The sequence below is a fragment of the Lolium rigidum genome, chromosome 1 (genome assembly GCF_022539505.1).
Source record: "Lolium rigidum isolate FL_2022 chromosome 1, APGP_CSIRO_Lrig_0.1, whole genome shotgun sequence".
NCBI lineage: Eukaryota > Viridiplantae > Streptophyta > Magnoliopsida > Poales > Poaceae > Lolium > Lolium rigidum.
This window is the reverse complement of record NC_061508.1, coordinates 17,364,488-17,389,559: the sequence shown is the minus strand read 5'-3', so window position 1 is coordinate 17,389,559 and position 25,072 is coordinate 17,364,488. Positions and strand designations below refer to the sequence as shown.

General features: G+C 45.5%; 1 protein-coding gene across 1 annotated transcript; it reads left to right on the top strand.

The window, feature by feature from the left end:
* The first annotated feature begins 1,497 nt into the window (after positions 1–1,497).
* LOC124668205 (cycloartenol synthase-like) lies at positions 1,498–20,632 on the top strand. Its single transcript, XM_047205379.1, has 18 exons — positions 1,498–1,701; positions 2,665–2,850; positions 2,935–3,024; positions 3,094–3,288; positions 3,382–3,466; positions 3,552–3,718; positions 4,453–4,641; positions 5,424–5,537; positions 17,208–17,330; positions 17,424–17,546; positions 17,764–17,862; positions 18,423–18,479; positions 18,796–18,842; positions 18,934–19,077; positions 19,161–19,338; positions 20,029–20,109; positions 20,196–20,279; positions 20,513–20,632. The coding sequence occupies exons 1-18, from the start codon at positions 1,498–1,500 to the stop codon at positions 20,630–20,632; spliced, it is 2,286 nt and encodes a 761-aa protein (XP_047061335.1).
* The last annotated feature ends 4,440 nt before the right edge of the window (positions 20,633–25,072 follow it).

The following is a 25,072-nucleotide window of genomic DNA, read 5'->3' as shown; positions in this document are numbered from 1 at the left end:
TCAAAAATTCAGTGAAAGTGGACTATTTGTGGGCGTCACAGATCTGGTGAACGGTGACAAATAAGAGAAAGTTATACGTCGCAGGTTTGTACCAAAAACTAGTGACACATATGTTTTCGAACGAACGTTAATGGTTACACGTACAACATTGACGAAAAGTTAGAGTCAATCACTAGTAGGGAATAGCCTACCGCTCGCGTCTGTAATTCGACTACCACTCGCGGGCGGCCACCCGCGACTGGTACCCCGCCAGTATTATCAGATACTAGTCGCGTGCCAGTCCGGCCAAAGGGCCACAAGGCCACCAATGTCGATATTAAGCGTGAGGTGTTGGCCCTTGCGTTAAGCGAGACCCTGCCGAAGATGATGGCCGAGACACAAGGGGCCTTGGCCAAGAGGGATGAGAAGCGGCGCCAGGAGAAAGAGGCCACCGCTGCCACCTTCATTGACCTAACCAAGCAGGCCATAGAGGCCCAGAAGATGGAGTCCGCCGCCGAGTTGATTGCGGAGGAGAATTGGATTATGTTTGACTTGAGCATCATGGATCCGGAGCAAAGAGCATGGTTCAAGAAGAAACGATCATCAACGAACGTGACACTTGATCGTCCACATCTATCCTACTTTGATAGTGCCCCTTTTGCAACTTGTCTAGCTCGTACTTATGTGCACGTCTTCGACAAAATTTGGAACCACTATTTTAATTGGTGAAATTGGTTCAAAATTGAAACTGTTGCCAGACGGACATAAAAAGTATCGGGTCGTTAGGGCTACCCTGATCTAAACGGACATTTGTGACAATGCGAGCAATTTAGTATCTGTGGCCCGACCAAAAAACCCAAAATAGACACTTTTGTGTATGAAATAGGCCGCTCCCTTGGAGATGCTGTAAGGTACTAATAATACCTTTGAGAGTGGGACAAATTCATAGGATTGAGCTGCTGATACTACTCCCTCCGTTCTCTTTTAAGTTTTAATTAGCTTCATTAGTACAAAATTATATTAATTTAGAATGAACTGAAAAACAATGAAAGGAGTATCTTTGTTCTAGATATATCCAATCTTTATGAGATTGCGATACTTATATTTTATAGAAGTATTTTCCGCCCTACCAACCCGATTGAGAGAGAAAATCGCGCTAAATATTTATGACAGATTTAATGAATTTATATATTTTAATAACTTTTACAGAGTACATTTTCTTGTTTTTTTTTTCTTTTTTGCCACGCGCGACGTGCTGTGACGAAGAGAAGCAAAACTCCCAAGTTTTGCAGATTGTTTACCATTCCCGCCTAGGAAAACTCGAGACAGAGGGATGGTCAGGCCACGACAAGGCCACCTCAGTGTCGTCTAGTCAACTCCTGTTTCGGCGGATATGAGTAGTAGCAGATCTCGCCTTTGCTCCGCTCCTCCGCTCGCGCTGACTCTCTGCTTCTTTTAGCGGCGGGCGGTGATCTTTGCTCTACATTTCATCGGCTCCGCCGTCGCCGGGATAGAAAGATGTGGCGGCTGAAGGTCGCGGAGGGTGGGGGCGACGCGTGGCTGCGCACCAAGAATGGGCACGTGGGCCGCCAGGTCTGGGAGTTCGACCCCGACGCCGGCGACCCAGACACCCTCGCCGCCGTCGACGCCGCGCGCCGGGAGTACACCACCGCGGGGCGGCACCGGATCAAGCACAGCGCTGACATCCTCATGCGCATCCAGGTAACGGAATGCTCACGCCTGCTCGCTCTCGCCCCCTCTCTGTCCGTTCGCTGAATGCCCCGATTTCCAGTTTGGATACAAGTTCTTAATTGTGTTTCCACCAAGGACTTGTGCTTGGCAGGGATTTCATGCGCAATAACTATGCCGGTTGCAAGTTAAACCAATCAAGTACACCAATCTTGCAAGTTGCACACGTCCAGTCCAAATCCTGGATGAGAAGGGCCCTCCTTTCCCGTTGCTGATAGCATTTAATTGTATTATAATCACAAGTAGGAGTACTATATATAGTACTACACACAAATTATAGTCAAGTATATGAACATGTGATGACACTCTTTTTTTCAAACGAGAGGGGGGATGTCGCCTATTCAACTTTCAGAAACCCAGAAATAACTAGGTGTACTACAGCTCCAGTAGAAAATTAGATTTGTAAGAGCATTTGGATTGGAAGGTGTACAATGGTTTGTTGCATGTATTTCAAGAAAGGCTTTTACCAAGCCTCGGTGTACTGAGATTTTCTTTCTAAAGCCTCAATCAGTTTAGAAAAGTTTAATTGCATTTTTCTGAATTGATTCAGACTAAAGAAAATCTTATTTAACTGACATAGATGAACCCTTAAGAAACAGAACATGTTGCCGCTATCCCCACTAGTCATTTTACTTACCTTTTGGATTGAAGGCTTTAACCCAAATAATGGCCAAAGAGATGTTTAATACTCTTTGGGACTGAATTAGGAACAGAAGCTCATTTGTTAGTGTTCCAGCAGTATCTAGCAATAGGGCAGACCAATGCTGGCGTTCCAGTAGTGAGATTTTTGTGGGGAGATCTTTCCTTTTTGTTTCTACTACTTCACTTCAACTTGCTACTGTTCTATGCGCTGGCCTCGAAACTGGTGTCTTTTCTGCTGTGCGACGGCATCACCCCCGATTGCTCATAGCATTTGGGCTTTTGTATGTCCTGCAGTTCACGAAAGAAAATCCACTTGAGTTGAACCTACCTGCTATCAAGTTGGAGGAGAATCAAGATGTCACTGAGGAAGCTGTGTCGACCTCTTTGAAAAGGGCGATCAGCAGATTTTCTACTCTCCAGGCACATGATGGGCACTGGCCTGGGGATTATGGTGGTCCTATGTTCCTTATGCCAGGATTGGTACTTCCTCTGGCTGAGCAGTTCATTTAAAACTTCCTCACATCATATGTACAACTTACTCATTGTATTTTATCTTTTACTCAGCTTATAACGCTATATGTGACTGGAGCACTGAACACTGTTTTATCTTCAGAACATCAGAAGGAGATCCGCCGATATCTCTATAATCATCAGGCAAGGATCCAGTTGCATACTGTACACCCTTACAGTGGATAAATCACTTATTTCCGTGATTATGTGTAGAATGAAGATGGAGGCTGGGGGCTGCACATTGAGGGTCCAAGCAGCATGTTAGGCTCAGCCTTGACCTATGTTTCGTTGAGATTGCTTGGAGAAGGACCAGATAGTGGAGATGGTCATATGAATAAAGGTCGAAACTGGATATTAGACCACGGGGGAGCAACTTATATACCATCATGGGGAAAGTTTTGGCTCGCGGTATAGAATTAACATTTACTTGGTATGATTATTGATTCCTTTTGTTCAACCTGATTAAGGCCTAACATTCCTCCCAATTCTGACTTGTTTAAGGTACTTGGTGTATTTGATTGGTCTGGTAACAATCCAATGCCCCCAGAATCATGGATGTTGCCATATTGCCTTCCAATTCACCCAGGTTCGTTTTGCACTACGGTATCATTCTTCCGTGTTGCTAGGTTATGTCTTGGTCATATACTCATATGCTTGTTGCTCTTGTGCAGGTCGAATGTGGTGTCACAGCCGAATGCCGTATCTATCCATGTCCTACGTTTATGGAAAGAGGTTTGTTGGCCAAATAACATCATGTATAATGGAACTAAGAGATGAACTCTACAAAGTTCCCTACAGCGAGATTGATTGGGACAATGCTCGCAGTCTTTGTGCTAAGGTTTGGTTACTCAATCTTTCTTGTTGATATTGATGTTGATGTGTGTAGGCCTAATTATCAACACTATAGCACAAGTTTGTAAAAGGCCATGATGAGCCAGATTTAATGGAAAATCCCAAGTGGATCTTGTTTTGCCAATGTTGTCCTCATCGAGTTAAGAGTCAATAAGTTCCATACCAAAAGTATCAAGTCTTTAACAAGTCCCATTGCCAAAGTACAATCTTTAAGAAGTCCCATTGTCAACATAATAAGCTGAGATAGCCATTTTTGATTTGGGTAGCAGTTTGTGTTGTGAGCTGTTCTTGTTTGAATAATACAGTTTCAGAAATATCTGTTGTAGCACGCAGTTGTTTACTAGTTCTTGGTTCAAGGCTTTAACTCCATCTTCTGAAGCTATAAGCTGCCTACAGGCTTCATGGGACTGTCTCATACATATACCAGTTTCATGCTTGTTAGCTGTGTTTACTGATCACTTGATGAGTTTGACCATTTTAGTCTGTGTGACTGATTGGGGTGCATCTTCTAGGTGAATGTGGTCTTAGTCTTTTTGTTGTCCTAGTCATAACTTCTACCCAATACAATTGGTGAAAATATCTTGCAATTATTATAGTTAACCTATAACTTTATAAAAAGCTAAGCTGCTCTATTTATCTTGCTTTATCTGCTTCATGTCTATTTAGGATATAGTATCTAAGATTGTTCTTTGAAGGTTTTTTCATGTTTTTTTATTGTAGGAAGATCTGTTCTATCCGCATCCACTGATACAGGATATCTTATGGGCCACCCTCCATAAATTTTTTGAACCAGTTATGATGCATTGGCCTGGGAATAAATTGAGGGAGAAAGCTTTGAACCATGTCATGCAGCATGTTCATTACGAAGATGAGAACAGTCAATACATCTGTATTGGTCCTGTGAACAAGGTAAACTGAAGAATGCGGTTGCTTGTTGATCTCTACCTTTTTCTACTTATTACTTTCGGAATCAAGAAGATCATTGCATCTCTAAAGAGGCAAATGTCATAGTTGCAGTTCTTTGTTTTATGGCATGCCCCTTTAATATTTGTGGTGTTGCTGGGCAGATTTTCCAGTTTCTACTGTACTTTACCTGCTCCCAAGTGTTATATGTGAACCAAACTATTTCGTCTAGAGCTTGCTACTTAACTGTAGAGCTACATATATTATTGTTACTTCTGCCGCAACTGCGTATTCCATGATTACATCTTGGGAGTTACATAATTTGGTTTTGAAACATGTTCTATGCCACAAGGACTTCTAGATGCTGAATATCATCCAAGCTAACCTAGTTACTGTAGTGCCAAACCTCTACAGCCGTCTCTAAAGCATATATAAATGTCAAACAAGCACTGTTTTCAAGCTTCTTAATTATTACGAAGTTCCTTTCCCATTTTTTTCCAAATACACGATGTTAGCAAAACCAAAAACTTTCTTAAGGCCTTAATATCTATGATGGTTTTCTTAGTCATTTTGGGTCATATACATTCACATTTTGTAGTTGTTGCTTTCTCCATATCTGGTTTATTTAGTGGAGAAATGATTCTCTGTCATATTTGATGATGTGTTATTCTTATCAGTAGATTGTGAACTTGTATACCAGAAGTTTATACCTTAATTTCTAGTTTAGATTAATATTTCCATATTTTTTTCATATTGTTCAGCCTACCATTACGAAAATCTCTGTGCAGGTACTAAATATGCTTGCTTGCTGGATTGAAGATCCAAATTCAGAAGCATTCAAGCTCCATATTCCAAGAATCTATGATTACTTGTGGGTTGCTGAAGATGGCATGAAGATGCAGGTCATTTTTTTCTTATAGATAATGCTTGCTTTTATCAACAGCGGCCTCTTCATGGTAGATGTATATGCCAAACTTATCACATAGTTTTTTACAAGTCACCAAACATTGGCGTAACCAAAAAAAAAGAGAGGATAGGCCAAGATAGTAATACAAGCTGACCTAAGTGAAGCACTAACGAGAAATCCCATGACCTGTGATGAACTTTGAGGATAACTTTAACCAACGGATATGCAGCAGAAAAATTAACACTCACATGCACAAGTGGCACATGGATATAAGTGGAAAAACCTCCTGACCTTGAGGGACAAAAAGCAATGTTTATGGACCGACTGGTTTGTGCAAGTTCCACATGAGTAACCTGGGTACAATGTATTCTCTATAACCTTTAGAGATACACAGCACACTTCAGCACGTTGTCAACCAGGAACAACAACAACAATAGGAGGCAAGATTCAGCAAAGCTGAGATATCACAGTTTCTGTCCCCTTGGGCTATCAGGTGGCGTTGTCAAACCTCAGATCCAACCTGCACAAAACATGGTAGAAAAGAAGATACGTGTATTCCCAACATAGCCAAAAATCAGTTAAATAGGACACTGCTTGAGTGCCCTGCCCAAGCTGTTCCTCCGCCAAAACTATCACATGCTGAATCTGCAGCAGTCTGAACTAATAAAACTACTCTCAAATCTGATGTTCCACTCAACCAACACTCAAACCAACTAAGTAGATCGAAGTACTCAAAGTAAGGAAGTGGTAGGGGCTCCGAAGCACCGATACTTCAAAGTCTGCCGTGTCCGCGTATAATACTCCACCGATACTCCGATACCCCGATACACGGGCGATACACGTATCCCAGGAGTATCGGCTTTTCCAATTTCAAAAAGAAAGAAAGAAAATACCGATACACCGCCGATACACTGCCAGGGACATCATCGACACAGCTAGGACACATGAACGTTGGGAATACCAATCAAAGCCCACTAGTGACCCTCATAGCCAGTGCGCTATCTATCTATTTGCTTGATTAACCATGGAAGTGGTTTGGATTGAGGCCTCAGGAGTGAGCGCACCGTCACCGTCGCCGTCTAGAGTCACTCGCCGCCGTCTAGAATCGCCTCCCCGCAACCTGGAATCGTTCTCTCCTCCGCCGCCTCAATTATTCTTTGACTTCACAAGTCATTGCATAGCATTTCATTAATTTTATATGTATATTCGCCGTATCGCCGTATTGCTGTTTCTAGAAATTGCCGTATCCCGTATCCCCGTATCCGTATCGCCGTATCTGTCTCGCCGTATCGGTGCTTCGTAGGGTAGGGGCTAGGGTTCTACCGGGTCTAGGGCGGAGATTGTAAGGGTGGAAGTGAGGGCGGAGAGGTTGGAGAGCTCGGCGCCGGCAGCTGGGCGCCGTCGCGGAGGAAGGAGGCGGCGGCTAGGGTTGGTGCGGCGGGGGCGCAGAGGTCTCCGTCTCCCTTCGAGAGACGAGACGAGTAATGATACCGAATATTGTCCGATTAATCTCGAAGGGATACAAGTGTTTATATAGGCGGACGGCCTCCTCTAAACCCTAATTTACTTGGGCTAAGCCTCTAATTTACTTGGGCTAAGCCCATAACTAGCCACTAGTGGGCTTCCTACGTGTATAGGTCAAACCGACCATAACATCTCTCCCCGCCTTCTCAAACGACTCGTCCTCGAGCCGAACTTCGGAAACTGCCGGCGGAGATCTTCAAGCTTCTCCCAAGTCGCCTCGTCCTCGGGCAGATCCGTCCAATGCACCAAGACGTGCCAAACACCACGGCGCTGCCGGGCCTTCAACACGCGAGCCACACTCGCCGGGCAGGCTCGAGACGCCCATCCGAAGTAGGTGGAAGAGCCGGTGGTGCGAAGGAGGGTCGCCCCGATAGGCCTTCAGGAGACCGACGTTGAAGACGTCGTGGAGGCGCGAGCCCGCAGGCAACTCAAGGCGGTAGGCGAGCTTGCCGATGCGCTCCAGCACACGAAAAGGACCGGCGTAACGAGGGCCCAACTTGCACCGGGAGCGCGGGTCCAAGGACTGGGTCGTCCGGTGAAGAAGTCGCTGGCGCGCCTCAGCCAGTATCTCGTCGTGGGTACGCAACAGGTCATCCGCCGTCTCAGTACGGGCCGTACCAGACGCATATGGAAGCATCGCCGGTGGTGGCCTCCCGTAGACCACCTCAAAGGGAGTAGTGTGCAGCGCGGAGTGGTAGGACGTGTCGTAGCAGCATGCTCGGCCCACGCCAGCCCGGTCCACCCAAGCTCGTGGACGATCCCCGGTGATGCGGCGCAGTACACCGGCGATGATCTTGTTGACGACCTCGGACTGGCCGTCCGTCTGAGGATGAAACGCCGTGCTCATGCGGAGCTTCACGCCCGCCAACTCAAAGAGGTCCCTCCAGACGTGACCCGTGAACACATGATCACGATCACTGACGATGGAGGACGGAAACCCGTGGAGGCGAACGATGCCGTCGAAGAAGGCGCGTGCCACGGACGCCGCCGTATAGGGATGGCCGAGGGCGATGAAGTGCGCGTACTTGGAGAAACGGTCGACCACCGTGAGGATGACGGACGTGCCGCCAACCTTCGGCAGCCCCTCGATGAAGTCCATGGAGATGTCCGCCCACACTGGGACGGCACGTCCGGCGGTTGCGATAAGCCCGCCGGACGGAGCGTCTCCGTCTTGTTCCGCCGGCATGTGACACACGCCCGCACCTGATCTCGCACCGAGACGCCATCCCCGGAATGTAAAAATCAGCACGGAGACGGTGCAGGGTCTTCTGGACGCCCTCGTGACCTGCAGAATGTGCCAAGGACAAGGCCTGGTGGCGCAGGTCTCCATGATCCGGCACGAAGATGCGGTGCCCATGGAGTAGTCCCTCGTCCAGGCGCCATGGCGCGGCCAACTCGCCGTCGGCCAGGCGCTCGCGCAGCTGCTGCGCATCCGCGGCCTCGGCAGTAGCGCGGCGAACCTCGTCGATGAAGGCGAAAGATGGCCCGAGTGGATGCGAGGGCCGCACCGACCGTGGGCGCGTCCACGGCGTCGTCGATGTCGCGGCGGGACAGGCGTCGGCGACCGTGTTGAGGCGGCCGGCGGCGGTACTCGACGGTGAAGTCGAAGCCGAAGAGCTTGCCGATCCACCGATGCTTGCGACACCGTGGAGCAGGCACCGATCCAGCAAGAACTTCAGGCTGTAGTGGTCCGTGCGCACACGGAATGTCCGGCCCCAAAGATACGCCCGCCGCGTGGCGCATCGCCCGGACCAGCCCGATCGGCTCGCGCTCATATGCGGCGAGCTTGTGGTGGCGCGCGGCGAAGGGGCAGCCGAAGAAGCGAGTGGCCCCTCGCCACTGGTGAAGGACGGCGCCGAAGCCGATGCCGGAGGCGTCGCGATCCACCACAAACGGCTCGTCGAAGTCCGGCATCCGAAGAACGGGACCTGTCGTGAGGGCCCGGCCGCAGAGCGGCGAAGGTCGTGGCCGCCTCCTCGTCCCGGAGAAGCCGTCGCGGCGAGCGGTGCGCGTGAGAGGCGCGGCGATGAGGCCGAAGTCCTAGATGTACCGCCGGTAGTATCCCGCGAGGCCCAAAATCCGCGAAGAGCTCGCGGCGACCGAGGCGTCGGCCGGCGGCGACGGCGGCGACCTTGTCCGCGTCCATCGCGACACCGTCGGCGGAGATGACGTGGCCCAAGTACGCGACGGAGGTCGTGCCAAACGAGCACTTCGAGCGCTTGAGATGAAGACGATGCGCTCGAAGCTCGTTGAAGATGATGGCCACGTGCTGCAAGTGCTCCGCCCAGGATGCGCTGTAGATCAAAATATCATCAAAGAAAACAAGCACAAAGCGGCGTAAGTAGGGGCTGAGCACGTCGTTCATCAAGGCCTGGAAGGTCGCCGGCGCGTTGGAGAGGCCGAACGGCATCACCAAAAACTCGTAGTGGCCATGGTGAGTGCGGAACGCCGTTTTGGCGATGTCGTCCGGGTGCATGCGCACTCGATGATAGCCCGAGCGCAAGTCGAGCTTGGTGAAGAAGCGCGCGCCATGCAGCTCTTCCGGGAGCTCATCCACGACGGGGATGGGGAACTTGTCCTTGGACGTGACGGTGTTGAGGGCGCGGAAGTCGATGCGAAGCGGCACGTGCCGTCGGCCTTGCGCACAAGGAGCACGGGGCGGCCGAACGGCGACGTCGAAATCCGAATGATGCCTCGTGCTAGCATGATCGCCACCGACGCTCGAGCTCGTCCTTCCGCAGCTGGGGGTACCGTGACGGCCGCACGGCCGACGGGCGCCGTGTTCGGCGCGCAGGTGTATGCGGTGGTCGCGGGGCCGCGAGGAGGAGGCCCTGCGGCTCATCGAAGAGGTCGCCGTCTTGCCGTCGAAGTAAGTCGGCCAGGAGCGGGTGCGCCTCGTCAAGCGTGGCGGCCATCAGGCGTAGCTGCGGGGATGCGCCAGTGCTGCCCAAGCCCGTCCAGTGAACACGGCGGCCACCCTCGCGCCAGAAGATGAGGGTCAGCACGTCGAGGTCCCACAGGATGGGGCCTAAGGTGCTCAGGAAGTCGAGGCCGAGGATGAAGTCGTAGCAGCCCAAGTCGATGCCGACGCAGTCGATGGAGAACGGCTCGTCGCCTACGAGCACGGGAACCTGTCTCGCCACGCCCTGGCACGTAAGGCGGTCCCCGTTGGCGACGGTGACGCTGTACTTCTCCGATCCCGCCGGCTGGAGAGCGAGGCGGCGCATGGCGGTGTTGGACAGGAAGTTGTGCGTCGAGCCCGTGTCCACCGGCGCGATGGAGACGCTCCCCATTGATAGTCACCGGAGCGGCATCGTCTTGGCCGTCTTGATGCCCGCCATAGCATGAAGAGAGACGACGAAGGCGGACGCGTCGACCGGCGCGTAGGTCGTGACACCGGCCTCAGTGATGGTGGCGGCCGCGAGCTCGGCGGTGAGGGCCTCCACGTCGGTGTCGTCGACGGTCTCCAGGTAGAAGAGGCGGGCGCACGTGTGGCCCGGCGCGTACTTCTCGTCGCAGTTGAAGCACAGCCCCTGGCGGCGCCGCTCGAGGCTGCTCCGGCGGCCGTCGGCCCGCTGGAAGGGGCGAGTTGGCGCAGGGAGGGCCCGTGGGCGCGGCCGGCCGGCGCGGGCGCGCGCGGGCCGGTGGGCGTCGGGGCCGGGCCGGAGCGCGGGACGAGCGCTGCCACGTTGCGCGTAGACCTCGCTCGCATGGCGATGGCGCGCTGCTCGTAGGCCCGTGCGTAGTACATGGCCGTCTCGCGGGTCCGCGAGGCTCGCGCATCTCGACGTCGACGCGGATGTAGTCGGGAGGCCGCCGACGAAGAGATCGGCGCGCGCTGCCGCGCCGAGACGCCCGGGCATGGCACGCGAGCGCCCGAAAGCGATCGGCGAAGTCCCGGACCGTGGTGGTGAAGGCGAGGCGTCCCGGCTCGGCGAGGCGGCTTCCGCGTAGGGTCGGCCCAAACCGGCCGGAGGCACAGGTCGCGAGCGCTCCCGGAGCCGGCATCCCGCCCTCGGGACGGCATCCCGCCCTCGTCTCGCTCGAGGCGTAGTACCAAGTCCGCGCGGCGCCCGTAGGTGATAGGAGGCGATCCACGTGCGGTCGGCGCCGAGCGTCCGCTGCCCCGAAAAACTGCTCACACTCGGTTCAGCCGGTTCGGGGGATCGGTGGCGCGGTCGTAGGTGGCGAACTCCGGCTTGGTGAAGCGGGGCGGGCTGCCGTGCCAGAGGCGGGACCTCGGGGGCGCCCTCCTGGCGGCCCGGGTTGAAGGACGTGCTCTCGGCGAAGGGGGCCGCAAACCCGCCCGGACCGCCAAAGGGGTGGCGGGGCTGCTGAACCGTCGTCCGCGCCGCAGTCTGAGTGTAGACGGGCGACGCGTCGATCCATGTGGGAATTGGCGAGGGCGATGGCGGCCACCACGCGGGGCGACCGTTGCTGGCGGCGGAGGCGGGCGGTGGGGGCGGCGGCGGAACAGCGGCCGGTGGAGGCGGCGGGTGCTGGCCGGCCTTGATCTCCGCGAGCTCGAAACGGATGGCGCGGAGACTGTCGGCGAGGTCCGCCAAAGTAGCGGGCAGGAGGTCGAGGCCCGTGGGGGCGGCGGCGGCCTGGTCTCCGTTGGCGGCGGTGGCTCCCTGCAGCGCGTGGGCGCCTGTCATGGCGGCGGCGGTGGACGTGGCGGCGATGGGGTCGACGGGGGGGCTATTGGAGCCCATGAGACCTAGGCAATCTGATACCAAAGTGGTAGGGGCTAGGGTTCTACCGGGTCTAGGGCGGAGATTGTAAGGGTGGAAGTGAGGGCGGAGAGGTTGGAGAGCTCGGCGCCGGCGGCTGGGCGCCGTCGCGGAGGAAGGAGGCGGCGGCTAGGGTTGGTGCGGCGGGGCGCAGGGGTCTCCCGTCTCCCTTCAGGAGACGAGACAGTAATGATACTGAATATTGTCTGATTAATCTCGAAGGGATACAAGTGTTTATATAGGAGGACGGCCTCCTCTAAACCCTAATTTACTTGGGCTAAGCCCATAACTAGCCACTAGTGGGCTTCCTACGTGTATAGGTCAAACCGACCATAACAGGAACACACCCACCAAGTTTGGAGCCAATCCAAACACCTTTGAGACTCCAAACACCAGCTTGAAGACAATTCAGACATCACCAATCTAGATAGAAATCACCTCTATTTCTTCCACTCTTCTCACTACGTTGTGGTGTTCTTTTGTGTTCTCTGATCCTCAAAATGGAAGCCACATCTTGGTCCCACTCACTTGCCTACTCTCACAGCCACAGAATGGTGGCTAGCATTTTCTTCTAATATCCTCTATCACGGATATCATCAGCCATTGGATGCAACCTGCAATGAATGGCTCATGTGTGCTGGACTTTATGGGCTGAAGTTGGGCTGCCAGCTGACCTCCATGTGGAGTGACATAACCCAACAAAATCCCCCTCCTGACATCATGGAGTGTCTCACTGCCTACTAGCAGCCATGCTGGTGAGCTGACGGCATGCCTCCAGCCTCTCTCTTGTAGCTACATTGGTCAACATATCAGCACCATTGTGTGCATCTTCTCAATCTGCATTTGCTTGGAATCTATCACACCTCGAATAAAATAATGGTGGACATCAATATGCTCTAAACTAGAATGAAAACTTGCTTTCTTACTTTGGTTTGTTGTCACAAAATAGTACATACGTGTATTTCTAAAAATTAACCTCACAAGCCAACAGTTTCAGCCATAATAGCCCTATGCTCGATACTGTTATATCTTTGCCTCGATGTAGACCATGTCACAAAATTTTGCAACCTACTTTGGCATGCCACGACTCCATCTGAAGTAGACTTTCTGATATCAGCATCTCAAACCATGTGTGCATCTGAAAATTAATCAACTTCGGCTCGCTACAACATCAAAGCTTCATATTAATGGTGCTCCAGAGATACTTGAAAATCCACTTAACGGCCTTCCAATGCAGTCTTTCTAGATTAGACATAAATATGCTTACAGTGCTAAACGCATGAGCAATGTTAGGCCATGTGCATATTATAGCATACATCAAAACTCCCACCTGCCGAGATATAAGGAACATTTTGCATTTTCTTTTCAATCTAATCAGTGGAGGGACATCGTTTTGTGCTCTATTTGAAATGAGATACTAGTGGACAGCTCATTACCTTTGCCTTGTCCATCTTAAACTTGCAAACTACTTTCTTAATATACTTTTGTTCAGACAAGTACAAGTTGGAATTTTTGCCTCTCTATTCTGGTAACGAGAATGCACTTTGCACTTTGCTGGACCTAAACCTTCAATAGCAAAATTTTTGCTCATCTCTTTCTCTAGTCTACAAATCCTAGATACACTCTTGCCAACAATCAAGATATCATCAGCATAAGCAACAATATAATGAAATCATCACCTAAGAACCTCTGAATGAGCACACAATGGTCTGAGCTACACCTCTCGTAGTCTTGTAGCCTTGATCCTCCATGATAGGTTCAAACTTCATGTACTATTTTCTTGGTGCTTGTTTGAGGCCATAGAGACTTTTCTTCAGCTTGCAGTCTTGCTTGGTAAGCAAAAAAACCTCAGGCCGCTCCATATAGATTCAGTCCACCAACTCACCATGAGGAAAGTCTAATCACATCCATTAGCTCAACCACCAAGTTGAGACTTACCGCCAAGATAACAATCATTCTGATTGATGTTATCTTCACATAAGAGGAAATATTTTATCAAATTCGATACCTTTTGTCTCGCTAAATTTTTCACAACTAGCCTGGCCTTCTACCATGAATGCTAGCCTTATTCAACACTTTGTTCCCATCTATCATTGCATCTCCAAAGCACTTAAGTTCTGAACCTTCGGACAATATTACCACATATTGATCTGATGAGTACTTTTTAGAAGAAGGGATTGTCTAAGTGGAGCCATTGCTGGACTATGTAGTGCCGGTGCCTACTGGTCATGATTATTATCTTCAACATCGTACTCGTGCTGTTGGGGAGCTTATTCGTCACTTGCACCACCATGTGAATCATCATACACATATTCTTCATCATTAGCTTCAGCTTGTTACTGAGTTGAAGTTGCAGGAACTGGGTTAGAATAAGTTCAGTCTTGCTGCTATTTTTTAGAAACTTGCACTGTAATTTGCTGCAAAACTTGCATGTAGATTAATAAGGTAAACTGCGGTCATCAAAGCCTCAATAACTCTTAGGAAGCTTTGCACTTGATAGCAAGCATCTAAATTTCTCAAAAAATGGCATCTTCATCCTCTGAGCAGGACCATTTAGTTGTGGCTTCTTCAGGGGACTAAATTGGTGCCTAGTGCAATAGGTATTAATAAATAGGCCTCCCTTGTTTTCAGTGCGAATACACTTGACATTCTTCTAAGTTTCTCTCTCAATCGAGATGTGGAACTTCTTGAACATGATTAGTAGTGGACCTTTGGTCATCAAAGTATAGGCCAAAACCTTCATGGAAAGGTGACAAAATAATTTGCTACACCCATTGACCATATGACATTGCAAAGATCGGAATCTAGCAAGTCCAACACCTTGGCCTTCTTGTGAGGAGGCTGGCTCTTCAAGGCAATTTGTGTTGCTTCCCTGCCAGTCAATTGAACATTTATTGATATGATTATCTTTCAACATTTTTTTCTTCACTAGCACTGTCATCCCATTCTCACTCATGTGTTCAAGTCTCTTGTTCCACAAAGCACAACCATCTTCTTTCTGTGATGCATTAACACAAGCACGGAAAAGCTTTGTATGAAGATGATATAAACGTGTAATCTTGTCACCTTTTGCAGCAATCAAGCTTCCCTAGTAAGCTTGTACTGTTAGCTTTTCCAAATCTGCTCAAGCACCAATCTGCATCAAGCAACCTAATGAAGATTATGTTGAGCCGAAGTGTCTCAACATTCCCCGGGGACTTGAAGACTTGCCTTGTACCATTTTCTATCTCCAAGTACACCTCCTATTCCAGTGATTTGAGCTCTTATCATTTTTTCCATCTTCACAATAACAAAATCATATTCTATGTAGTTTCTGAAGAGCTCTCTACGAGATGAAACATGTATGGTAGCAGCATTGTCTAGAATCCAAGTCATTTCATTTCAATCTACAAAGATGATGGTGTCATTAATTATAAAAAGATGATGGTGTCATCAGAAACTACAATAATCCTCTCGGCAACAGTGGAAACCAATTCCGCCATCATATTCTTCGGGCATGAGAAACATGATCTCCTCAACTGCAGTAATCCTATTTACCTCATTGTCACTCTCCTTTGGGCTTGTTTTTTGTTCCTTTTTCCGTTGTTCTTAATGTCACTTGATGTGGCCCTTCTCATTGCAATGATGACAGCCAAAATTAGCATACCTGTCTTTGCCTTTTGATTTGATTCTACCTATTCCTGCTCCTTTGCTTAGACCTATGCTCTTGCTTCTCCCCTATGGCCCAGTCAGTAACACTTCTGGATGCGAGGTAGAACTATCCTTATCAGCCAGTTTTACGGACTTTTGGTAGAACTATCCTTATCAGCCATCAAGAACATCTTGCTGGTATATCTTTGTGGGCATAAAACTCCAATTTTTGTCATAAGGTGTGTACATGTGTCTCATCAAAGATATGGTTCAAAACATCGTCATCGACCCACTTTCGAATGAACCCACGAGCTTGGTGATAAAGTGCCTCCTACCAATCTTGCTTCATGTACCCCAACATCTTAGTGGAGAACACTGGCACTATAATCTTTCACATACAACAAGTAATGTATCTTCCTCTTCCAAGCTTGATATTTTGTACCATTCCGAGATAGCATTCTAGTCATATTCACTTCTTCCCAAAACAAACTTTGCTTTGAAACTTGAGTACAAATTAAACCTCAACTTGGATATCACTTTGTTGAGAGACAAACTGTGAGGATAACATCAACTAGCACATATGCAACGGAAATAATAACGGTCATGCACAAGTGAGACAAGGATTTACGTGAAAAAAAACCTCCGCGACTTGAGGGGTAAAACCCATGGTTGTGGGACTGACTAGTCCACGCAAGTTCCACTACGGAGTCTTCTCTAAAACCTCTAGAGATTTACAACACACTTATACATGTTGCCAACCGGCAACGATAATAAGAGGCAGGGTTACATCAATTCAGAGATAACACAGATTCTATCACGCCATTATCAAATCCCAGATCCAAACTGCACGAAACTTGGTAGAAAAGCATACATATGTGTTCAAAACACACTGACCATGAATCAGTTCAACCGAACACTATTTCCTCGCCCAAACTTTTCGCGTACAAAAAACATCTTTGGGCTGAAACTGCAGTAGTCTGAACTGACACAGACCGCTCTCAAATCTGATGTTCTGCTGATCAAATGCACAAACCAGCTAACCAGATTGAATTACTCAAAGTAAGGAACAAGCTGACCAACTTTGGAGCCAATCCAAGCACTCGTTTGAGCCTCGAAACACAATCTTGAAAACAACCGGTCAAGAATCTCCAATCTGGACAAAAATCACCTCTTGTTCCTCCCTTCTCAGTAGGTTGTGGTGTTATTTTGTGTTCTCTTATCTTCCCACAGTGCCAGCCACGTTCTGGCCTCGCAATCAACAAGAGTGGTGGCTAGAGTTTTCTTCTACTAGGTCTCCTTTCTTGGGTCGAGTTGTAATGCGGGGTGTTGGTCCCTTTGTGGACATGTACATATAACCTTTTTCTATCTATCAATGCATCGAAACGCAAGTCTTTTGCGTTTTCGCGAAAAAAAAGATATCTCAGCCATTGGATGCAATCTGCAATCAACGTTTCAGTAGTGTTGGACTTTGTGGGCTGAAGTTGGGCTACCAACACACCTCCATGTGAAGGAACATAGCCCATCACTACTATGCCCTAATGATTATTTTTTTACCTCTTTTACTTTCCGTTGTCAGCCATTACAACAAAACCTATCGATATGTATGTTTTGTAGTCTTTAGATGGCAATGGAAAATTGTGGTGTATCATATTCAGCTAGCTAGTAACCATTTTTCTGTTTATCTCAGTCCACCTTTCAAAATGTATGTAACCAAGTGCATCCATCACTAGCTTTTCTTTTACTTTGACAATAAGCAATCAAGTTTCTGTATATTGTAGTGCTATGGTGGCAGCCAACTCTGGGACACCGCTTTCACAGTTCAAGCTATTGTTGCTACTGGCTTCATTGATGAGTTCGCTCCCACTCTTAAGCTAGCACATAACTACATTAAGAACTCACAGGTATATTCTACATGCCTTTTTGTTTACCAGCCAACATTTTAAAAAAGTCAAGTACTTAGTACAGAGAACTTACCTTTTGCTCTTCTATTGAAGGTTCTTGAGGACTGCCCTGGAGATCTGAGTTATTGGTACCACCACATATCTAAAGGTGGATGGTCCTTTTCTACTGCTGATCATGGTTGGCCTGTATCAGATTGCACTGCAGAAGGACTAAAGGTGATTTAGGTTGTTAGTATTACCAACAAGCAACTTTATTTTGAAATTAAAACTTTTTATCTTTTGTTCTGCCATCATATGGAAGCTCTGTGTCATGCATAAGAATCATTGTAACTCTCAGGCATATATGGTTGACAGAGTGTTAGCGTCAACTGTCAAGTTCATCAGCATAACAATCTTAAAATATTTTAATCCTTGATATTACCTTTACCTTCAGGCTGCATTATTGCTATCCAAGATTTCTCCAGAAATTGTGGGCGAACCAATGGAAGTTAACAGACTCTATGATGCTGTCAATGTTCTGATGTCTTGGATGGTAAACATGTTCAAACTTTTTGATGGTCTTAGTTGTAAGTATTTTATGATTTTTCCTGCAAGAAGGTTCTTATAAACCTGCCATCTTGTGTGAGTACTCAACCTTGGAATTGTAAAATGGCAAAGGTTTTAAAATATTATAAAGTAGCTCTATGTTCCAAGAATCTATGATCACACCGTGTAACTTTATCTGCAAGTGCTTTGCGTCTTCAGGACAAACTGGTAACTGGTGAGATATTTGTTCATATTGAGTAATGTTTTATGATTTATGGGGAAATACCATGTGCAAATCATAAAGCAACACTCAATATTGGAGTAGTGATATTTAGTAAACACCAAACCATCTTGCTTTGAAATTTGCATTTTTCATTTCTTGATTGCTCTGGTTGCTCTATCTATCTTCTTCTGTGAACAGACTCCTTGAAGACCAAAAAAATATATTTTGAACTCATCAAAGTTTTTTCGCCATAGTTCTCTTCAATATGTTTTCCTTGTATATACCCGATGCACATTTCTTTCATAGGAACCACACCTAATTAGAAAAAAAATTATCCTTCACAGAATAAAAATGGTGGCTTTTCAACATATGAACTCACAAGGTCTTATGCCTGGCTAGAGGTAAGTTCAACTGTTCAACTTCTTTATGTCCCTGAATTTCTCATGCTTTGCTGCAATTAATTAGAGGTGGCCGTGTGCTTTCTAGTTCCTAATTCAAATTATGGAATACCAATTCAGAGAAAGCAGGCACTTCTGTTAACAATTCATGTTGAATTAATACAAGTTTGCTTGACACTTTGACTCAATGTTGCGTTTGTTCGAAACATCAACCGAGCATGAATAATATTATGATCTTCAATTTTCATTTACGAACATTTTTCCAACTGGTTGTCCAACATCCTTAACCTATATTTGTATGATTTATTGAATTATTAAGCTCATCGGCCCTTCTGAGACCTTCAGCGACACTATGATTGATTACCCGTAAGATCCAATAACCCTTTTATTGTCGGTTTTTATGCTGCATCCAGACAGAAGATAAACTGAAAAAAATGTAACACTCAATTCGTGGCAGGTATGTGGAATTGACTTCAGCAGCAATTCAGGCCTTGACATCATTTAAAAAGCTCTATCCTAGGCACCGCACGGAAGATGTAGATAACTGTATTAAGAAAGCTGCTAAGTACATAGAGAGTTCTCAAAGAAGTGATGGTTCATGGTTAGTTTTCAGGCTTCACGTGAAAGAATGCAAGTACAGCATGAGTATAACATTCTGCATTGTGCTCTATATTTTTTCTGTAGGTATGGGTCTTGGGGTGTTTGTTTCACCTATGGCACATGGTTTGGAGTGAAGGGATTAGTTGCTGCAGGTAGGACGTTCAAGAATAGTCCGGCAATCAGGAAGGCATGTGACTTTCTGATGTCAAAAGAGCTTCCTTTCGGTGGCTGGGGAGAAAGCTATTTGTCATGTCAAGATCAGGTAGATTCATTTCTATGTAGTTTGTGGATATACATTCAATCTTGTTTCCTGGAGTACATTGATATATGTTCCGATGGTCATCATCATGTGATCAAGATTTTACGTTTGTGAGGATATTAGGGATAATTTCCTGATGGGTTGGTCCCTTGGACCTCCACACCATCTTATATATGGCTCAACTTAGGCTTACATCTTGACTTATACACTACTAGAACACTCTAAACTCTAGCAAAACAGTAAGATCCAACAGTTCACTAGAATACTCAAGACTCCCCTAGGACACTACTTTTACACTAACTCAGACTCAAACTCTAACTCCATGGCACTTACTACCATGGCCATCTTGCTACAACTCCATGGCACTTACTACCATGGCCATCTTGCTACAATTCCATGGCACTTACTACGGCTTAGTATGGGTCAAGGAAAAAGGCATTAACTTGAGATAAAAATTCCCTCATGTATATATATTGTTTATGTAAAGTCATTCGTCCTTTTTTCTCCCACTTTCACCTTTATTAACAGCTTCCCCTGTACATGATCTCACACAATAAACATCACTTCAAAAAATAATCAGCTATCAGTTAAAGTACTGTGTTCGTGCATCTTGATTCTTAGATCGACATAATTTCTCTGGGATCACAAGAAACTTTGTTCCAAGCTATAAGCATTTTTTTACTTGTCAATTAGGTTTACACCGATCTTGAAGGCAAGCGTGCTCATGCAGTCAACACTGGTTGGGTCATGATGACCCTAATTGATGCAGGACAGGTGCGTTTACAATTATCTTGAGGATTGTGATACCATACCGTAATGAATTGATTCAAAATGTTACTTGAATCTCGATTTGGGTACAGGCTGAGAGAGATCCAACACCTCTGCATCGAGCAGCAAAGGTTTTGATCAACTTACAATCAGAGGATGGGGAATTTCCTCAGCAAGTAAGTCATATATAAATGCTTTTCGTCTCATGGATTCTCAATGTAAAAAAAACTTTGCTATAGATCCAAAAGAAAAGGTTCCTTGTAAACAGAAGTTCTAATGTGAACGTTTTTTAAGCAGTTTGCCATGACAAGCCCAAGCAGCAAAAACCTTGTTACAAATCGACCATAGAACCAAAATTAGCAGATTATTGATAGTACACGACTGATTTTGTATTTGCTGCACTTAACAGGAGATAATGGGAGTCTTGACCAAAAACTGCACGATGAGTTACTCCCAGTACAGGAACATCTTCCCTATCTGGGCACTCGGAGAGTACCGTCGAAGAATGTTCGGTGCGCCCAAGAAATAGTACCACATTTTTTTTTGGGTGTGTGCATTATGAGGGTCCAAATGAGTCGAGATCTAGACTACTGGGCTCAGCTCGTATCACAAAATGAGCGAGCTCAGTTTGACTTGAGCTGGAGGCCAAGTGGCAGAGTTTGTTCATACTCCTGTAATGATGTTGAGTTCTTTTGAGCTGAAAAAAAATAGTAAAAGCCTAGTCGTGATAATTAAGGGATAACTTAAACAAGAAAATAGAATAAAAGATTAGACTAAAATATGTATGTATCAAAGTTAAAAGATTTTTTTCGAAATGGGGATGTAGTCCCAGCCTTTGTATCAAAGTGATACATACAGCCTTTATTATTTATAAAAAAGGTATCAATCTTCGCGTGAACAGAATATAATCTTATTACATCTCAAGGACCAAGTAAAGTTGCAACGTTAATTAACCACCTAAAGAAAGAAAAACTAAAAAGGCACCAATGGATCAACATGTGAACCTTCTATCAAGCTGACAGCAGCACTGGCTAGCCGCACTGGCTGAATAAATCCTGAGCCACCGTTTTCAAAATGTTGCACCCAAAATCTATATCCTGGCGCTATGTTTCTGGTTGGAGACATAACCACATATCGGTTCAGTGATCATTGCGCACATGCCACATTGCCCACAGGAGAGCACGAATACTGACTCTAATCTGGCATTTGATCCTCTTATCAATTCCATTTAACCAATTTCCCGAAGAAATTACTAGTATTCTTGGGAGGTGAAACACCAAAGGTCATATAAACAATATGCCATGTATTTTTTGCAAGAAGGCATTGGAAGAACAAATGTTATATAGTTTCATTATGATCACAAAAACAACAAGTTGCTCTACCGGTTTCTGTTGGATAGGTTATCCTTAGTTAAAATAATTTTCGATGCAGTAACCACATGAAGATTTTGATCTTAAGTGGTAGGAGTACCTTAATTTTCCATATGTATTTATGAAGGTACTTCGTGTTGTCATTCAGGTAATCAAGGTACATAGACTTAATAGTGAATTTCTTCGAGGCTGTCAAGTTCCACACAAATACATCATTGTCTTCCGTCAGCCCAACTTCTATAAGCCGGCTGACCATATGCATCCATCTCGCCCACTTATATTCATCAAGGTTACCTCTAAAAGCTATATTTAGAGGATATTCCTATAAAACGTTCGCAACCAAAAGGTCTTTATGCTGAACAATTCGATATAGGGAGGGATATTGCTGTGCTAGAGGCTTATCTCCTAACCATCTATCCTCCCAAAATCGAGTATCAAGACCATTCCCCATCTTATAAGACCCCCTAGCAAAGAACTCTTCCTTTAATGTCATAAGATCTTTCCAGAGAGGAGAGTCAGTGTTGGAATGAAGATATTGTTCTATAAAAGCTCCTGCCAAACACCATGTTCATTTAGAAACTTAAACAACCACTTGCTAAGCAAATATTTGTTTTTAATCTACAATACCTCATTGCCTATTCCTCCATGGTCCTTTGACCGACAAATGATGCTCCACTTGATAAGCCTATACTTCTGCTTGTGGTTGTCATTTTACCAAAAGAAACGAGATCTAAAGAAATCTAGCCTTTTACGAATCCCTTTGGGAATTAAAAGAAAGGATAACATAAACATAGGAAGACTAGTGAGGACTGAATTAATAAGTGCTAATTTATCTCCATACGATAGTAACTTAATGATGCATGTAAAATGCATACATGAACTTTGTCCTTTATCATATTGAATTCCCATATATTTGCAATATATATGATAATAATACTATGTTTTGCATTGATTTATATGGATTTACCAATGATCCTCTTTATTTGATTTATAACTATGCAGAACATGAATTCCCTATTCGCGTACTTTTCACTTTCAGAGACCTATATGGAATCAAATTGACCTGAGATTTTTGGAGCGTCATTTTCAGAGAACCTCGAAGCACACCTAGATGGGCATGAGGCCCAAAAGACACCAGGTGGCGCACCCAAACATGTAGGGCGCACCACCCGGGGTCTTTCGACCGGCGATCATCCAATTCACTTGATTCTTTCACCCACCGACGTATTTTGACCTAACAATCACTATATATATGGCCCCGAAGAGTTCTCGGGAGGAGAGCGCTGCAGAAGACAGAAACACGAAAACAGTGGCTGCAGCAACGGAGATTGGAGGGGAAAACTCTGCCAAGATCACAACCGGAGGGATCTCCACCTTCTCCAATGTCATCATCATCATCATCACCATGATCAAGGGGGAGTAGTCCACCTTTGGATTACGGGTTTGTGCCAGTAGCTTGATCTATTTCTCTCATGTTCTTCATAGTTCTTAGTGCCATATGAGCTACCCTACATGATTGTGATCATATTTGTAATAACTATGTGGTGGATCCTTATTATATGATATTGTGCTATGAGATCTGATCATATTATGTGCAAGATGCATTGATATATGCATATTATGTACCCCGTTCTTAAGTATTGGTTTTGATCCAACTTATATGCAAGAGTGTGTGTGTGCATTAGATGGAATAGCATGGTTTTAATGATTGAATAGTGACAAAAAATTCATGATCTATTATGGTTTTGCCTATTCTTTTGCTACCTGACTAGGGATAAAGTGAATGCATGTTCTATGTTCGTCACGTGACAAAAGTGATGATCTTGTTTGTTCAAGGTAGCATATTTGATATCCAAACATCATGTCAAAGTACTTATGTCTGTGCTCTGTTAATTCTTAATACAAGATTGCATGCAGTTTTCCCTTTCTTGTGGAGTATAAGAGAGATATGTTGCATCATCTCTATGTTAGGACGTGATGCACATATGAATGTGTATCTTTCACATGTTATTATTTTGCATCTTCATATCTCATTGATGAATTGCTATTGTCCACTACAACTTAAAAGAGAGAACAGTCAAGTGAACCCATGAATCCCAGTCCACTTTTTATAATAAGAAACATTTTTATATTGTTTTTATCTTGTTTTCTATTTGATGCACTATTTTAATCCAAAAATACAAAAATATTTACTCGTATTTGCATCCAAAACATCAAAAACAATCAACCATTTTACTATTTTTTTACGTAGTTACTTTCTTCTATCTAGTTTTACTTGTTTTATTATTACTTGTGTTTTATTTACTTATGCGAAACCTTGTGCTTGAAAACCACACGGTGGAATTGGGGACACAAGGTTTTATTTTACTTTGCAGGATTGCTGGAAGAAGAGAGAGAGAGACAACTCTTTGCTCAGTTCCTGAGAGTTTGATATAAACTCCCTTGTGCGGAAAATTACTTCCTAGACTACACACTCTGCACTTGGAGTTCCAATGTTTCAAGAGATTTTTTTTGGTGTTGTAAGTGCCATCACTTACCAATCCAACAAACTGAGCTTTTTTTAAATCTATCTTCCACCATTTTCCACTCACTATTTTTCAGTATTTTTTTTGAAATGGATGGGTATTCCCAAATACTTAAAAGGAAACGACCCAGCCTCACATCCAAAAATATCCCTATATTGATCTTGCACTTCTTTGGCCTTTTCGAAGCAGAAAATTTCTCTTTTGTGGATGTTAATTTTTAGGCCAAATAATTTCTCAAAAAATGCATAGGACCAGCTTCATATTATTGCCTTTCCTATGTCAATCTCCATGATAATAATAGTGTCGTCCGCATATTGTAGAATAGAGATAGCCCATCAACTAAATGAGGGATTAAGCTATCTACATGGCCATCTTCTTTAGCTCTAGCAATTAAAATGGCCAACATGTTCGCAAAAATATTAAATAAAATAGGGGAAAGAGGATATCCATGTCTTAATTAAGCCCTTCTTAGTTTGTAAGTAATGCCCTATGGCATCGTTGACCTATGGCATCGTTGACTCTAATACCAACACTTCTCTAGTATACAACTATTGATCCAATGGCACCACTTAGGATCAAAGCCTTTCATAGGGAAGAGCTTGCTGCTAAAAGGACCATTTAACTTTGTCATATGACTTTTCGAAGTCAATTTGAGAAGCACTCCATCTAATTTATTGCGTTGAAACTCATGAATTATTTCATGAAGAATAACCACGCCCTCAAGAATATGCCTGCCATACATGAAGGCAGTTTGGGTTGGCCTAATTACATTATGAGCCATAGTAGTGACTTTATTCATGCCGACTTTTGTAAAGATCTTAAAACTCACGTTTAGTAAGAAAATATGTCTATATTGCTGATTTAAATAGCATCCTCTTTCTTAGGAAGCAATATAATGGTCCCAAAATTCAGATGGAACAAGGGAAGTTCACCTTTGTGAAACATCTTGAACATGTTCATAAGATCATTTTTAATAATATGCCAACATTTTTGGTATAATTCAGCGGGAAACCCATCAAGTTCCGGCGCTTTGTTCTGCTCCATCTGCATGATAGCCTCAAAGACCTCTTCCCC

Coding starts and splice junctions, on each gene's coding strand:
- LOC124668205 (XM_047205379.1), top strand. CDS start 1,498: ATGTGGCGGCTGAAGGTCGCGGAGGGTGGGGGCGACGCGTGGCTGCGC. Junction 3,289..3,381: donor GGGGAAAGTTTTGGCTCGCG/GTATAGAATTAA, acceptor GACTTGTTTAAG/GTACTTGGTGTATTTGATTG. Junction 3,719..4,452: donor CTCGCAGTCTTTGTGCTAAG/GTTTGGTTACTC, acceptor TTTTTATTGTAG/GAAGATCTGTTCTATCCGCA.